The sequence below is a fragment of the Xenopus laevis genome, chromosome 6S (assembly GCF_017654675.1).
Source record: "Xenopus laevis strain J_2021 chromosome 6S, Xenopus_laevis_v10.1, whole genome shotgun sequence".
NCBI classification, from domain to species: Eukaryota; Metazoa; Chordata; class Amphibia; order Anura; family Pipidae; genus Xenopus; species Xenopus laevis.
In genome coordinates this window covers 89,583,171-89,600,831 of record NC_054382.1, presented here as the reverse complement: position 1 = coordinate 89,600,831, position 17,661 = coordinate 89,583,171, and the positions used below count along the sequence as shown (strand labels likewise).

Below are 17,661 nucleotides of genomic sequence, written 5' to 3'. Positions count from 1 at the left end.
CTTTTTCCCCAGCAAAGACAGGTCTGTGAATCGGCTGCTTTGTCTTACATTGTTTGAACATTCTGAGACACTAGGGCAGAGAATAGAAAGGCACGGACAAATAATGCTTTCAATAGCAATAAATATACAAATAACTTAAAAACCATGGAAAATCTGTAATGAATATACAGTATTTTGCAAATTTGCATAGATTTATGTTTTCTTTTATTAGGCAAAAAAAATATTTTTGGGGTTGAGATTCCCTTTAACATGAAAATCAAGGACATAACTATAGAGGAAGAAGTCCTTGTAACAGCTACTGGGCCAGGAGGTAGAATACTCAATGGAGCACTGACTGATGCAGTTTCTATACATGTTTATAAAAACAAATATTTTTTATCAGAGTTTATGGGGGCACTATAAATGATTTTGCAACCGGGCCCAACTTCTTATTATACCGCTGACAATATCCCAGTATCTTTACAGTTGTTATTAGCAGCTTTGAATGGAATCATGCATATAAACAACAGCGTTAAATAGCACTGAATTCAAAAGCCACAATTAACTAATTGCAGTGCATTCTTATAATATTATGCAGCTGAACAAATACACTGATTTGGTTTTTGAGCTCTGTCTTCTAATTAATCCAATTGAAATGTTAGCATGGCAGCCTGGAGATTATTTTTTCATTGCTTAACTCATTATCATCATGTAGCGATATTAAAGAGACCTTATCATGTATGGCAGATGTTTGCAGATTATATCTGGTCCAATAATTTTAGATCTCTTGCTTTAAAAGACAGTTACAAATTTATAAAAACATATATGGATGACCTGACAGCTACTTTAGTTTCCAGAATCTGGTCATCAGGTTTTTCACAAACCCATCCAATGCTAGGGGACCTGGGCATAAGAGCTAGAGAAAGGATCATGCATTTAAATACAAAAATCCTGAGAAAGGTCACATATAAAAGAAACTAAAATGTGTTCCCTTTGAAGGGGACAAAATTAAGAAGCAAACAGCATGGGGTTTGTCAAGGCATGACTGAGCATGTGCGTTCTGTGAACCCAAAATAGTGCCATCACAACTTGCATCCAGATCAACAACACCATATTTATGCAATTAGCTACTACCCTATGCTATTACCGCATGGGAAGGGTCACATGTACCAACTATTAACAGGCCTCAAAGGAACAGTAACACCAAAAAAGTAAAGTGTCTTCAATTAATGAAAATATAATGTACTGTCACTATGTGTTGGTAAAACTGATGTGTTTGCTTCAGAAACTCTACTATAGTTTATAAACAAGCTGCTGTATAGTGATGGGGGCAGCCATTCAAAGCTGAAAAAGGAAAAAAGGCACAGGATACACAGCAGATAACAAATAAGCTCTGTAGTATACAATATGATTCTACTGGCTTTATCTGTTATCTATTGTGCATCCTGTGCTTGAATGGCTGCCCCCGTGGTAACACTGCAGCTTGTTTATATCAAATATAGTTGTGTTTCTATAGCAAACACACCAGTTTTACCAGTGCAGGGCAACAGTACATTATATTGCTATTCCTTTAACACACTTTTATTTTTTTGGTGTTACTGTTCCTTTAAAGAGATACTGACACCAGAAAATAACCTTTATTTGTATTTGTCATAACATTGTTTTTGAATGCTATTTATAATTTTGCCATAAAAGTATTTGCCTGATGCTTTTACATTACCTTTCTTGTTCCTGTATGAGGGGGCTGCCATATTTGTGCAGCAATTGTCCGTTAGCATTAGAAACTCTAACGCACAAGCTGAGAAGAGACAGTCAGGTTGGCAAAAGTCAGGTTTAGGAACTTCAAGAAGCAATTACTTACAAAATCAGAACTATCAGCGAAAAACGATCAACATGACCCATAGGCAACTTTTAATGTAGATTAATATTTTGAAGAGAAAATTTTTAGTGTCAGTATCACTTTAACTGTTTCCAGGATCCATGTGATCGCAGCCAGTATTCCTTAGAAAGCTGTGTGCACAGAAATGTTTTCTCCAGCTTATACATAAAACGTGCAATGGTGTGCAGTGTGATGGCTGCCTCTGAGCAATTGCGGAGTTGCTTCACAATGCACTTTGTATTGCTGTTGTTCCAAAAGCAACTGAAGCTTAAAAACATGCTGGTATGGACAAATACAAATAGGTTGTTTTCCAATTAGGGTGCAATCATTTTTTTGCATACCCAGGTGCCAATCAAAGTTTTATGTGCAAAGGTGTATTATTTCTCAGCCATCCAAGGTGAACAGCTCTTCACATATTTCTTATCAAATTTAGTGTAATGGGCTGTTTAAATTCTTAATTTGTACATAAGAATAATAAATGGTTAAGTTAAATACATTTTGGTTACATTTACAGTCTAAGTTTGTTATTTTAAATAATACATATATACTTGTTTTGTAGTGATGGGAGACATGTAGAATTCCAGACTACAATTCTCAGATTATCTGACAGAAGTGACAGTAATTAATGCTGGCACTAAATAGGGCAAGGAAAAGATATGCAGCAAGATTCTCTTACCTGAACAGGACTGAACTGCTGGGGCACTTTCCTGCCAAATGTCTTGGACATAATAATCCCACATCTCTCTGTTTGATGTACAAAATGCCTGCTACAGTATTTAACAAAAAGGCCCATGGCAACAAGACAGTTGCTGCTGAGCTTAAAGGAAAACTATACCCCCAAACAATGTGGGTCTCTATAAAAAGATATTGCATAAAACAGCTCATATGTAAAACCCTGCTTAATGTTAATAAACCATTTTCATAATAATATACTTTTTTTTAGTATGTGCCATTGGGTAATCCTAGAAAATTGCCATTTTAAAAAGTAAGGAATGCCCCCTGGGACCGTAGGATTCACGGTGCACACAAACAAACCATACATGTTAGGTCACATGAGCCAATTAACAGACAGAGTTCTGTCTTTTGCTTCCACACTTCTTTCTGTTACAGTTAGTGCTGTAGTATTTCTGGTCAGGTGATCTCTGAGGCAGCACACAGACCATAACGAAATGGTGGTTCAAGGCAGATGTAAAAGGGCAATATTTACTTAAATATATATACCAGTTTGGTAAGATTCTTTAATATGCCACTTAATATGATATAAAAATGGTTGTTGTCAAGAAGCCTACATATACCACCTTGTCTCAGGTGGCAGCACTGAACAATGTTAGAAGGGCAGCAAAATGCAGCTCATTGTAACTTTAAGAACCGAATTTGCATCTTTTAAGCCAGAAATTGAGCTATTCTATTGTAGAGAGTACTGTTTTGCTCTCTGCATTATGCAGCCCCCTACGGCGCAGGAAAGGTAAGTGCTAGGACACGAGGTGGTGGCATCACAGGAGATACCTCAGGCTGCTCCTTATTGAGAATTGCCCCTGCCTTAGCCTTATGCATCTGATATTCAGGATAACCCAGGCACAGGATAATGTCTTCAACCTCAAGTATTTTAGAAATCATCATAATCCTTGGGAATTTGTTAAATAATGGACTAACTTAATTTACATACACTAATGCTTGCCAGCCTCGTCTCTCAGTTCTTCCATGCTGACAGCTGGAAAGTTGAACATTAGTTCAGGTTGTCAGTCTGAATCAATTTTACACAGGTAGGCTTTTCTTCAACAAAACTATAATGCATGTTCTGAATGATCGGAGACAAGACTGCTGTTTTATAATCCAACAAGCATTTCTAGGTTTTAATGGTTATGAGGTCCGCTGAGCTAAATACTGTCTTAAACACACAGAAGTAGTTATATAAACCTTCGATCACTTCAGAGAAGTTTATATTTAATCATTGTTATTATTTATATGTAAGAAATTAAATAGGTCTGTAAAGGTAATGTCTTTTTCTGTCTGCCAGTGGAGCAACATCCATAACAGCCCTATACTGTCCTTGTTACCTGCCAATCCTTGCTTCCTGTCCTTACTCTACTCTACCAGATAATTTATATATAATACTCAAGAGCAATGAATATCCTGCAAATTGTATCCTTATAAATGGTGCTTAGTGATGTCATCAGTTATAATCGGTGCTTAGTGAAGTAATTTGTCACATGACTCACTTAAACATGTGTATTATAACAAAGTACCTCCTGTTATAAAATATGAGGATATTATATATAAGCATCCATGACTTTTATAAAATAACCTTGCCTTCGGCCTTGTGCTTTTACAAGGTCATGGAACTCCTCAGTAACTTATATGAGGACTTATATATATATATATATATATATATATATATATATATATATATATATATATATATATATATATATATATATATATATATATATATATACACACACACATACAAAACCCAAGACCCGGACCGAAACGTTGATACTTGTAGAATACTCTTTTAAAGTTTGATAAATAAATTATTTTTTTTTAAATATATATATATATATATATATATATATATATATATATATATATATATATATATATATATATATATATATATATACAGTCCAAAAGGTGCACACCATTTACAGGATATAATAACTGGGTGCCCAAGCCAACAGGATCAATGTATAGGTGATGAATGGCGGTACTCACAGGGTTTTCAAGGAGAATACGTTGAGTTAAATAAAAAGTTTTCTTTATTCAGCTTGAAAACCCTGTGAGTGCCGCCATTCTTCACCTATATCTATCTATCTATCTATCTATCTATCTATCTATCTATCTATATATATATATATATATATATATACACACAATAAAAGTGCAGTTACTTGATCTAACACATAAGAATGCAATTGTCCAGTGACCAGTAGTCAAAACTGGATGTGATTCACGACTTTTATGGTGTGTATAGAACATACTTCAACTGAGTGGTATGCAGCCGAATAAAAGAGCGCAAGTTTCTGAACACTATATGCTTTTAATGTTAATTCAATAGAGAATGCTTTTCTAAGGATAGTACCACATGGGGCTGACACAGCATCACCTGTGCACACACTGGGTGACCTTTTGGCATTAAAATTCATACTTTTCTGTTTTAATTTCAAAATGAAACAGTCATTGTTAGGGCAGCGGGCAACTTTTACATCAGAAGAGAAACTGTCTGGTATGACATAAGCCTTAAATCACATAACATATAAGCCAACATCTCCCCTATAGAGAATGTAGTTTCTTTAGTAAATTTAAAGATGGGCTAGGTAAATAGTCAATAGGTGAAACAACTCCCAGCCACCTTTAGCAGACACAGGAGTAACTCCAGTAAAGTTACAAAAAGGGCCACAAGTTATCTAGCCTTATCCTTTAGCAGTATGAAGGCTAAAGCAGAGTCACTTACCTCTGTTTCTGTAAACCTGCAATCAACGGACTCTCCTGTAAAAGAAAAACAGTATGTTAATATTAAAAAAGCATACATTTGTTGATAGCTCATTCTGGGTTTCTCCCTAGCCAACATTTGCCAAAATGCCATACTTTCCATTTCAAATTTAGTCTTACATAAGCCGTATTTTATTTTCCCAGTTATAATTTGAATTTATCGATCTTTTACATATAACTATTATGCTGTTATATAATGAGCAAAATAACTCTCTCAGAAATGCCAGTCTTTTGGAATCAATCATAAACCAAATAACATTCTTATTTAGAGACCACTGTGAAGCAACTATATAAGCTGAAGAGGGGAACCGACTCAAGCAAAAGCACAGTAAACTCGTCATGGCACTCTTAAATAAATTAAGAAAATTGCTGGTAGACATGTAGTCAGATAAACTTTTATTAAAAGAGACCAAGTATATTTAAAAAAAACAAGGATTTGGTATTATAGACACCTTTAAAAATAAAGTGCCTTTAAAGTTACCCTTATGGCTAATTTAATTAGAATTTCCCAAATACTTGATTGGTTAAAAAATCAAAATGCCAGATCCTATTGTGTGTCTGGGCAATATGCGATTTAACACCCCCACCATTCACTTGAAAACAAAAAAAGACCTGAGAGGATCTATGGTGAGCTTGAAATAATTTTTTTACATGGTTTTAACAAAAATCTAAAATTTGCCGGTATTTATATAATACACTATATGCCCCTTTAATGAGTAAATCTTCTTTAGTTGCTCTGTCATAATTTACCTTAGAAACCTATTATTGATAAACATATTATTGATAAGACTCTTATTATAGGAGCCTTATCATTTCAAAGACAGTGGGGCTCATTTATAATTTGTGTAGCGCAGAATGATTCACACAGTGAATATATTTGCCCTGCTCATGGTTATATTTTTCAGGGGACCAGAAAAAAAATGGTGTAAAATCCAGGAAAATGTAAAATCATTGAAATGTATTATGTATAATATAAAGGTGGGACCACAAAACAACAATGAAAAATGAGGGAAAACTTAAAATCAGGGGATTTTAAATTGAGGTTCTACTGTATTTATAAAGCTGAATATGAGTTTGCAAAGAGAATTGAGATTTTTTTTTTCGCACTGCGAATGTCCATACGAACTTTTTAAATATGGCAAAAATCGCAAATTGCAAATATTTATGCACACACTTACGCCACAACATTGGAGGCGGAGAAAATATTTGCAAAAAGTTTCGCAAATTGTTATTTTCACTCACAACAGCCTTGCATAATTGCGGGCACTGTGCGAAGCTGTTGTGAGTGAAAATAACGTTGACAATTTGCAAAACTTTTTGCGAATCTCATTTGCAAGCCATTTGCGAAAATGTTTTCAAATGCGAATTTGCACAAACTGGAAGGATGGGCACAGCAGTGCAATATTTTAGCGTTTAGGAAAAAACTTGGGCAATACAACCATTTGCAAATAAGTATGCGCGAACTTTATAAATTAACCTCAGTGTATTTAAAGCAGTTCAAGGACCACTACACAGCTTGTAGCTAACCATGTTTTACAGAGGATGTCATCAAAATATCAAATGTTGCTAAACTGGCATATAAATCCTAGTTACATTTTTCCAATTGATCGAAATTGTTTATACAGTTTAATATCACCATTCTGTACTTTAGTATGTACCATACTCTAGTATTAATACTAGAGTGTCTAAGGTCCAGTGAACTTTAGAGCATTTTTCATACCATCCAACACATAGCAATGTAGGAAAAATAGGTAAAATGGTGTACCCTAACTTTCACCAATTCATAAATACACTTTTTAAAATTCCATTGGAATGGATAAAAAAAGTGAGTTTTTTTTCTGTGGTCAGCTTTAATCTCACATTTTGATAAATCTGCCTGATAATCAAGCCGGATTTCAGTGGCGGGCGCCCCTAGGCCGTGCGGTCCTATCGCCCGCCACCCGCACTGCTCTAGTGAGAACAAGCACACCGGAGCACTGGGGAGCAGCGCGTCCTCAGCAAGCGGAGCCGCCCCTACCAACTTGCCACCCTAGGCCCGGGACTTTGTGGCCTTGCCCCTAATGTAACTATAGCCTATGACGTGAGTTGACGTACACCAACGTCCCTCGTAGATCTGCTTCAAGATTTCAATTGGGTAAGTGACTGTGTAAAGTTGAGGGAAAGCTATAACTAGTTTACCAAAACCTGAAACAGATTATAGTGGGAGTGGATGGGTGGGGAAACAAATCAGACTATATTATCCTGCACAGTCACATACTAATCCCTCCCAGGATGCTTCCCATATTTAAAACTACATCAGATAAAGACCTAAGTGGGTGCAGAGTAATTCCATCGGCTTAAATACAAAGTTGAGCAGTATTATAACTAAACTAATGCAAGTATGGTCTATGACTTATAGGGGTGGTTTTAGTATGTTATAGAATGGCTAATTCTAAGAAGATTTTAAATTTTCCTGGATTTAAATTGGTCTTCATTGTTTATTTTTTATAGATTTTTAATTATTTGCCTTCGTCTTTTGACTCTTTCCAGCTTTCAAATGGGGGTCACTGGCCCCGTCTCTGTAAGGCTACAAATTAATTGTTATTGCTACTTGTTATTAGTCATCTTTCTATTCAGGCCCCTCGTATATAAATTCCAGTTTCTTATACAAATCAATGCATGGTTGCCAGGGTAATTTGGACCCTAACAACCAGACTGCCAAAATTGCAAACTGGAGAGCTGCTGAATAAAAAGCTAAATAACCAAAAACCAACAACACAAATTGTCTCAGAATATCACTCTCTACATCATACTAAAAGTTAACTCAAAGGTGAACAACCCCTTTAAGGAAAAACGAACTATGGGTTTGTCATATTTGGAGTCCTTTGCTACATGGTTCTAATTCAAGTAAAGTTTATTAGGGCTATTAGGTCTATTAGGGCTTAATGGCTACCTTAATTTTATTTTGACCACTGGCATGTATAAGCCTAATGTCCAATGCTTTGCAGGTACATTTCACCTGTAATCTAACAGCTGGCAGGAAAATAGGCCTTACTGATTCCCTCATTCTCCCAATTCTTGGTTTCTTTTGACTTGACATGATTTTTTTGGTAGTTATTTGTATTTAGAACCACTAGGGATTTTGTAGCCACTCTTTAAATTAATATATGGATGGGCAGAATGATGACACACAGCATATCCTACACTAGGATACTTAAGAAGAGCATATAGTTTTCCTTCAGTGAGTTATCATACCTAGGGGGAAGTTGTCAGTTTAAGCAAATAGCATTCCACACACATGTAAATTCAGACTGTATACCAATGCTCTGGGAAATGTGTGAATAAAACTGCACTGACCGCATTCCTGCTGCAGTGCAGGTTCTTGCCATTTAAGCTTTTACAGCATAAGGCACATCGATCCCACATCTAAACCCACTGCCTTGCAGAAATGTGCCATTCATACAAGCCTTCAATGGATTTAAGAGAAGTGGTATTGACATAACACCTAAATATGAATCAATATTGCCTACTCAGTTTGGCAGGTATTTATTACTTATCGGCACGGGTTCATTGTTTTGCTGTGTGTGTTTAACAAGGCACAGGACATAATCCCCAGGATCAGATGCTTCTCTGTTATTGGATGGCCACCTTGGTTCAGAAGAGCCGTAAATTGTAAGATAAGAAGGGCAGCAATAAAAAAGCATAATCCTCATAACTCCCATGAATTGAAACATGCAGATTATCTACAATGAGGACAACGCAGTGTAATAATGTGTATAGCAATGCATGAACAGGGCGGGAGAAAGAATGCAGAGGGCAGAATAAATGCAGCACATGTAAAAAACTTCAGTTCAGCAATTACATAGGTGAGAATATGGGAGATATATATATATATACACACACACACACAAAACATTCCTTGTGCCTTTTTCGCCGCCTGTCTAGTAGTAGTATACACACAAGAAAGTGCTTATGGAAAGTGAAAATATTCCCAGGGTTGATGGTTGGAGGGTATACAGTCTGTTTGTAAAGCTGCTGGTGCAAAAGGCTTAGTATACATGTGCTTAAGCTGCTAAAATATCCTAATTAACTTAAAACTTAATCTTATTAAAGGAAGCAGATATTCTGAGACAATTTATTAAACAGTAAAGTCTGCAAAGTAATACATATGTACTACTTGCTTTATGTAGCATGATCCAAATGGTAATTGCATTCATAAGTAAGCATTGGGTCTTCTGAGGCACTTTATATGCTTAACCAGTTAGGCAAGTCAGGCAAAAAGTGCAGGTTAATATTGTGTGCTAAAATAATATTGCTGGGGCTGATGCTGGTAAACAACAATTTGCTAGGAGGCACTGACTCGTGAGTGCAAGTTGAGAGTAACCACATATTCCTAGAAGGTACCATAGAGTCAGTACAAAACTAGCTGCAACTGAATAAAACTTAAAGGATATCTGCACCCAAATAAAAAAATAATGTAAACTTACATTAAGGAGCAGATTTATGAAGGGTGGAAGTGAAAATTCGAAATTTTCTAATTTTTTTTTTGGTCAAAACTCTCAAATTCAAATTGTGAATTATCCAAACTCGATTATAGTTTTAATTCGAATGCAACTTTTGAGATTTATCATACTCTTGCCCTTTAAGAACTCGAATTCGACTATGCACCACCTAAAACCTGCCCATTTACAGTATAATCCAATGGGAGAGGTCTAGGGATAAATTTGGTGATGTTTGTAGCCTTCCTGACATGCAAGTTTTTTTTTGGAGAAAAAAACAGTAATCGAGTATTTTATATACAAATTGAGTCTTTATAATTCAAAGCGAATTCAATTCGAGTTTGGGGTCTTTAAAATTGTTCGAGTTTGAAACATTTTATGTTCTTAATAAATTTCGACTAGTTTGAATTTATGGGAGTTTAAAAAAACTCACATGAATTCGAAATTCGACCCTTGATCAATCTGCTTCTTAGTGTTAGCAAATTACATAAATGTTGTATTTTTAGTGGTTTCCAGGATATTAGAAATTGTAGGCTGCAGATACCAGGCTTTTAGTTCTGCAGCTCTGTGAAAGAGTCAGATTGTCAGTAACCCTAAATGACTAAAATCCTCCTGCATAGTCATTTAACCTTAGGGTTGCTCATTGGATACTACTGCCCAGTGTCGGACTGGCCCACCAGGATACCAGGAAAACTCCCGGTGGGCCATGGGGTCAGTGGGCCCTCATGCTGCTAAACATTTGGCATTTTCATGGCAATTTCTTATTTCCTTAATAAAGAGGCTAAATGGATGGAATATAGATTATAGTATGTAAAGAAAAGAGACTAGGAGAATAAAGGTTGAACGAGGAGAGGAAGAAAATAGTACTGAGAGTGGGCCCCTGGTCTAAGGTTTTTGGGTGGGCCCCTGGTGTCCCAGTCCGACACTGCTACAGCTGCTCCACTAATCAAAGTCTTCTTGTTTTGGAATGAAGCATGTTATGAAAAATGTTTTAACAGTTTCAGTTGAAAGGGAATCAAGAACATCTGAACAAGTCTGGCATAAGGAGAGATTAGAAAAAACTAGACCAACAAGAGTAGGGAGAGAGGAAAACCATTACATTTGCTAATATGTAACTATTAGTAAAAGTTTAATTACAGCAGCCTGTCACAGGAGATTAAGCAGATACTTATTCTGGCACAATATGCCCTCAGGTTGGGTTTATACACTCTATCCTTGCCTGCTTATAAAACATATCCAAGATCTTTATAATTATACTTTATGGAGAAACGCCCATTGGAACATGAGAGTGCCAACCACTGTGCCACCTAAAATTACCTTTTTAGTAAACAGTCAAGAAACGCACCCAACGCTGCCAGACATTTGCTCACCCAGTAGCCATAATATCTTGCACAGTACCTTTACTATGAATTGCATACCCACACACCAGGATATAACACAGGACAGGGAACAAAGAATTTCAGTAATGCAGCAATAAAGGCCACAACATATGGCAAATACAGTGTGACACGTAACACAACGCATACAAATTACTCCTAAATCTTGCCATTTACATTGTTTTAAAAACAGATTTCTGTTAGATGAGGGGGGAATTATATATAAGAAATATCAGTAAGCATGCTGGACAGTTTGATAAGGCAGAATGATGAACAGAATGTGGGGGGAATGATAAACAGAAGGGGGGCCCTGGAAAGGAGGGGGGGAAGTCAATTTTGACTTTTATCATTTGAAGTTCTTTTATTTGGAGAAAATGCTGCTTTTCAGATGCTGTCTGGGAAATGCAATGTTCCCTGCAACACTTTCTTTCAACAGTGCCAAGAACTCAAGTAAAGTAAATGAATCCGCTTTGCAACTCAAATAATCATTTAGACTTAGTATTTTTTTTTTTACTATAACGACTATTTTCTACTGTAGGAAGAAAGTTCATATTATTAAATATAATCACAGAGACTAACTCTTAACAGCACTTTGGGTTCCGACTGACATTCCTGCAATAAAGGAATAAAGTGCTCAACATGGACAGATATATACATTTAGTACAAGATTCTACACATCTAGCTAAGCTTTTACCTAAAAGCAGAAAATTAAATTGGGTGAATGATCCTTGAATTGTACCTGCAGAGCCATTTGGGTCTGTTAGCACATCAGATTTACCTTTAAAGTGGGAAATACATATACAAAAATAGAGATAGAAGGCGCACACCCTAAAATGAAATTACAGGGTGCTAATCCATAGGTGACTCCCCATAAGGGTCTCCAAATGAATTACAAAATAAAAATAATAGATAGCACACCCGAAAAATGAATTTATTACAAAAAGGAAAAGAAGAAATTTATCCAAAAATAATATGCAAAAAAATCAAAACTAAGGTGAGCCCAAGGCGTTTTGACCTTAAGGGTCTTCCTCAGGTGCACAAAATAAACAAAAAATAATAAAAAAGGCAGAACTAGTCTTAAGGTGCCCATACACTAAGAGATCCCCGACTTTCAGCCAGATCTCGATCGGTGAAGCCCGTCGGGGGACCCCATACACAGGCCAGTAAGCTGCCGACACGGTCTGTTGGCAGCTTTTATCGGCCCGTGTATGGCCACCTTTACTGTCTGTATCAGACTGTATGATACAGACAGTAAGACTCGTTCTGCCTTTTTTATTATTTTTTGTTTATTTTGTGCCCCTGAGGAAGACCCTTAAGGTCGAAACGCATTGGGCTCACCTTCGTTTTGATTTTTTTGCATATTATTTTTGGATAAATTTCTTATTTTTTTTTGTAATAAATTCATTTTTTTCATATCCGGTGTGCTATCTATTATTTTTATTTTTTACCTTTAAAGTGGACCTGTCACCCAGACACAAAAGCTGTATAATAAAAGTCCTTTTCAAATTAAACATGAAATCCAATTTCTATTTTTTATTAAAGCATTCATAGCTGTTGTAAACTAATTTAAACATCTCAGCTGTCAATCAAATATTGTCTGCCCCTCCTCTATGCCCTGGGCATAAAGGCGGGGCAGACAATTACTTTCACTTTCCATTCAGCCCTTTCTAGAAATTGCTGCTCTACCCACATTCCCCCGTTTTCTTCACTGTTTAATTGTGTAGCCAGTACATCGGGATGGACATCAGGTCCCCCATTCTGGTGCATAAACAAGATTCTGAGCTGATGCAAGCTTACCTTAATAACAGTGTCCACAAAATGGCTTCTGCCTGCTTGCTATAATTCCCAGACTGAAGGAAACAAGATTCAAATAATTTATATAGTGTAAAGTTCATTATGCTTGACTGATGTGATAAAATAGGATTATAAATATTTTTTTTTGTGTGACGGGTCCCCTTTAATTGGTTACTTATTTTGTTTCTTTAATTTCAGTCTTACATAGGATTTAGTGTGAGTGGTTTTGTGATGGTGCTGCTATAAAACATGCACTTAAAGGAGAAGGAAAGGCTTAAATGAAGTAAGCTCTATTAGAAAGGTCTATATAAATACACCAGTAAACCCTTAAAGTAATGCTGCTCTGAGTCCTCCTTATCTAAACTGATTTTTTTGTGTTTCAAAATTGTTATAAAGTATCTTATTTGCACCTGTTAGCTGTTCTGTACTCTCTGCTAAAAGCCAATTATGTGAGAAACTTTGTTTCTTTTTCTGGCTGTTCAGTGCAGAGAAAATAGGGACTTTCCAGTACAAATGAGGGACTGCAGGTTGTGCTGTCAAAAGAGGTACTGTCCCTCTGAAAAAGGGACAGTTGGGAGGTATGTCTTGCAGCCTCATCAATATAGGCCATGTTTATTTTATAATTAGTCGGGCAACACACAAGCCAACTTCCAGGACATCAAACAGATCCTGCATGCTTAATGGGTCCAGTGCAGATCATGGCTGGAATTGTTATGGGTATCATAGTTTTCCTGCACCATTTTCTTATCAAAACTAACTTGCTCCTGAGAAACTGCTGACTTCCTAATTGCATTTCTGGCTTTAACCAGTGCTGGACTGAGGGTCAGAAGAGTGTGGACTGAGAATAAGAAAAGTGATAGAAGCATTGGCAAACCAATTACTTTTAGCCACCTTGGGATGTCGGCTGTGTCATTGAGAAGATATATTTATGTTTGTTTTAGTAGTTAGTTCAACAGCAAATGTAACCATTATTTTTCACTTTTGTATACTTCTCAGCTGCTACTGGCCTCTGTTTGCAAGGCTGTTGTAATATCTAGCAATACATTTAACTGATTTCTTACTTTCAAATACAGATGTGGGATCCCTTATCTGGAAACCTGTTATCCAGAAAACCCCAAATTAGAGGGAAAACCATCTTCAACAGAGCTCTTTTTGAGCAAAATTATATTTTTTAAAAAGCATTTCTTTGCTGACTTAGCTACATGAATCTATATTGGGTGTATTTAACATTATAATGAATTTTAGAAAACATTATGTCAAGGTCACTTATTCAGAAATCCTCAGGTCCCAAGCATTCTGAATAACACATCCTATACCTTTACAGGTATGGGATCAGTTATCTGGAAACCTGTTTTCCAGAAAGCTCTGAATTACAGAAATGCCATCTGACATAGACTGCAATTTAGCCAAAAAATCCAAATTTTGAAAGATGATTTCCTTTTTTCTCTGTAATAATAAAATAATACCATGTACTGTACATGATCCAAACTAAGATACAACCAGTCCGTATTGGAAGCAGAACCAGCCTATTTGGGCTTATTTCATTTTTACATGATTTTTTAATAGACAAAGTATAAGAGATCCTAATTATGGAAAGATCCATTATCCGAAAAGCCCCAGGTCCTGAGCATTCTGGATAACAGGTCCCATACCTGTATAACAAAACTTGATAAATATGTAATACTAAATTACTCATCATGTATATTTGACATTCTTTTCATTCCACAATAAAATCGACAGAACAGATGTATCACATCAGCCAAACACAATCATGTAAAATTCTGATTCTTTTAAAAGAACACTTTGAGTGTTCTGTTTGAGAATAGATCAATATTTACCAGGAGCTACTGATATACTTGCAATTATGTAATGATTTGTGTCTACATTAAAAGCCTCATGTCTATTCAGCATTAATAATATATTTTATAGAGTGCTGTTATGCTAAAGAGATTACTCATAATTTACATCAGTCTCTGGCCTGGTGAAGTTACTGTACAGGTATGGGATCCGTTATCCGGAAACCCGTTATAGAGAAAGCTCTGAATTATGGAAAGTCCGTCTCCCATAGACTCCATTATAATCAAATAATCAAAATTTTAAAAAATGATTTCCTTTTTCTCTGTAATAATAAAACAGTATCTTGAACTTGATGGAAGCAAAACCAGCCTATTAGGTGTATTTAATGTTTACATGATTTTCTAATAGGCTTAAGGTAAAACGATTCAAATTACGAAAAGATTCATTATCCAGAATACCCCAGGTCACGAGAATTCTGGATAACAGGTCCCATACCCGTATAAGGTCCCAATCACATACACAGTACATAAAGCACAAGCACTAAGAACAATTTCATCAGGAGCCAATTAACAGTCCTGCTTTGGAGGAAATCAGGGTTTCTGGAGTAAATCCATGTAGCCATGGATAACCTCAGATCTGAAGCATTCTGGATAATTGATCCTGTACTGAAAATTTCCCCCAAAAAAACTTGCTAGAACCAGCTAGCCATTTCATTTTCCACTAGCTGTTTTCCCAGGCTGTGAAGCAGACTATAGAGTAATGCCATAACTGTATTTTGTTACAACCAAAACTTGAAAGCTTATATATAGGATAATATACCCCTATTTGTACAATAGAGATGTATTAGAATTCAAATATTCCTGACCATATAAGAACACAAATGATTGTGAAGAGGTCAGATAAATGATTTAAATGCTGAGTTTTAAAGATTTAAAGTACACAATGCTTTATGTCACTAAGCATCAAATGCAACCATTAATTGACTTACTATGCATTGTTTACAACTTTTTATAGACATTAACAACAATAATATGTTATATTACAAAGGAAATTCATATAAAGTAGCTGTAGTGTGCAATATCTGATGCTCATTCTAGCTTTACACCTGGTGAGAATGCATAAAATACTTCAAGGGACAGTAACACCAAAAATGAAAGTGTTTTAAATGAAAATATAATATAGTGTACTGTTAAAACTGGTGTGTTTGCTTCAGAAAGACTACTATAATTTATATAAACAAGTTCTGTGTAGCCATGGGACAGCCATTCAAGCACAGTAGATAACAGATAAGTTCTGAAGAATCCCATTGTATACTACAGAGTTTATCTGTTATCTACTGTGTATTCTGTGCCTTTTTCAGTTTTGAATGGCTGCCCCCATGGCCACACAGCAGCTTGTTTATATCGTCAAAATAATAATTTATGCTTTCAAAGTTGGCTACAGGGGGTCACCATCTTGTAACTTTGTTAAACATCTTTGCAAGACTAAGACTGTGCACATGCTCAGTGTGGTCTGGGCTGCTTAGGGAACGTCATAAACAAAGCTGATTGAGTTCTTCATCGCTGGGAAGTAAGGCGGGGCTCCCCCTGCTGTTCATAAGTATGATTGTTTCCCTGCTCAGCAGTTAGGGACTATCTGACAATTCCTATCCACAGCAGTAAATGAAGGGAGAATTTCACTGCATGCAGTCAGGTTTCTTACAAATAATGTTTGACAAACTAAGCATGGTGGCAAGCAACTGCCACTAGGTATAAACCAAGGTCTTTGGTTTAATATGAAGAAGTAAATTTGCTACTAATGATATATCAGTCACATGCAGTATGACTTCACTCCTAGGAGGCAAAATTCAAAAGGACCCAGAAGAAGAACTCCACCAGCTCTGATCTGGGCTGCTTTCTAATTTTTCATATTAGGCCAATTCCTCAGCCAGTCACTGGCTCCCCCTTTAAAAAAAAAGAATCATTAACTGTGCCAAAACCAGGAGACAGCAATAACATGCAGCCATGGTCCCCCCCCCCAGAAAAAACACACCCAACATTACTAAACTACATTTTCCCAGATATTGAAAGGAAATACAATCAGACCTGTGGCTGTGCATCCTAATACATATGTAAGATAGGATAAGGTCCATACCAAACAGAACCCATATTTACTTTTACAGTTTCTTTATCTTTATTTGCTTTATGGAAATAAATAATATTACAAAGTTACACAAAGAGGGCAGTCATTTATCAATGGCACTTAAATTACTGAAATAATGTTGCTCCTTTGCATGCAACGGCAACAGAAACACTGATTCCAGTTTCTCTTTGACTGTTTGGGTGAGCTGAGACAAAAGTGAGCAATTAAGTATGAATTTGTGTCCTACCACATCCTCTTAGTCCCACATAATCAGATTATTGGTAAGTGGTACCCTTGGCCACAAACCAGTTTTCTAGGACTGGCTGGTTTAATTCATGTACATCAGGAGAGAATTCAAGCATGAAGGAGAGAACATTGATTTATGCAGGTAGTGGAACACATGTAACACATGCTCAATCCTGCCAGTGTTAAATGCCAGTCCAATATTTTTAGGAAGAAAATCCACTGTCTAATATTACATAGTTACAAGTCGCAAAGCATCAGAGTACAAAATTGGCACAGGATGCTAAACTATACATATCAGTCTATAGGAACTCATCTGTTTTTTTGTTTACATCTCTAGCAGTTGGGCTATTGACAAGCTGAGCTACAAGCCTACCCACCCCACTGCCAGACGTCACACACAGTCTCAATGCTTCCTTGAGATTCCCATAGCAAGCTCCCTCCTGACATGATCCTTCTCTATCACTGTAGACAAACCTCTATTGTTTGTGCCGGAAAATAA

At 36.3% G+C, this 17,661-nt stretch overlaps 1 protein-coding gene across 4 annotated transcripts in view; it reads right to left on the bottom strand.

The window, feature by feature from the left end:
- LOC108695242 (protein spire homolog 1) overlaps nt 1–17,661 on the bottom strand; it is a 99,903-nt gene that overhangs the window by 78,278 nt on the left and 3,964 nt on the right. For all 4 annotated transcript variants that reach the window (XM_018223627.2, XM_018223628.2, XM_018223629.2 and 1 more), the window contains exon 2: nt 5,313–5,347. In XM_018223627.2, the coding sequence (XP_018079116.1) occupies nt 5,313–5,347 (35 nt within the window). The remainder of the gene's footprint in view (nt 1–5,312; nt 5,348–17,661) is intronic.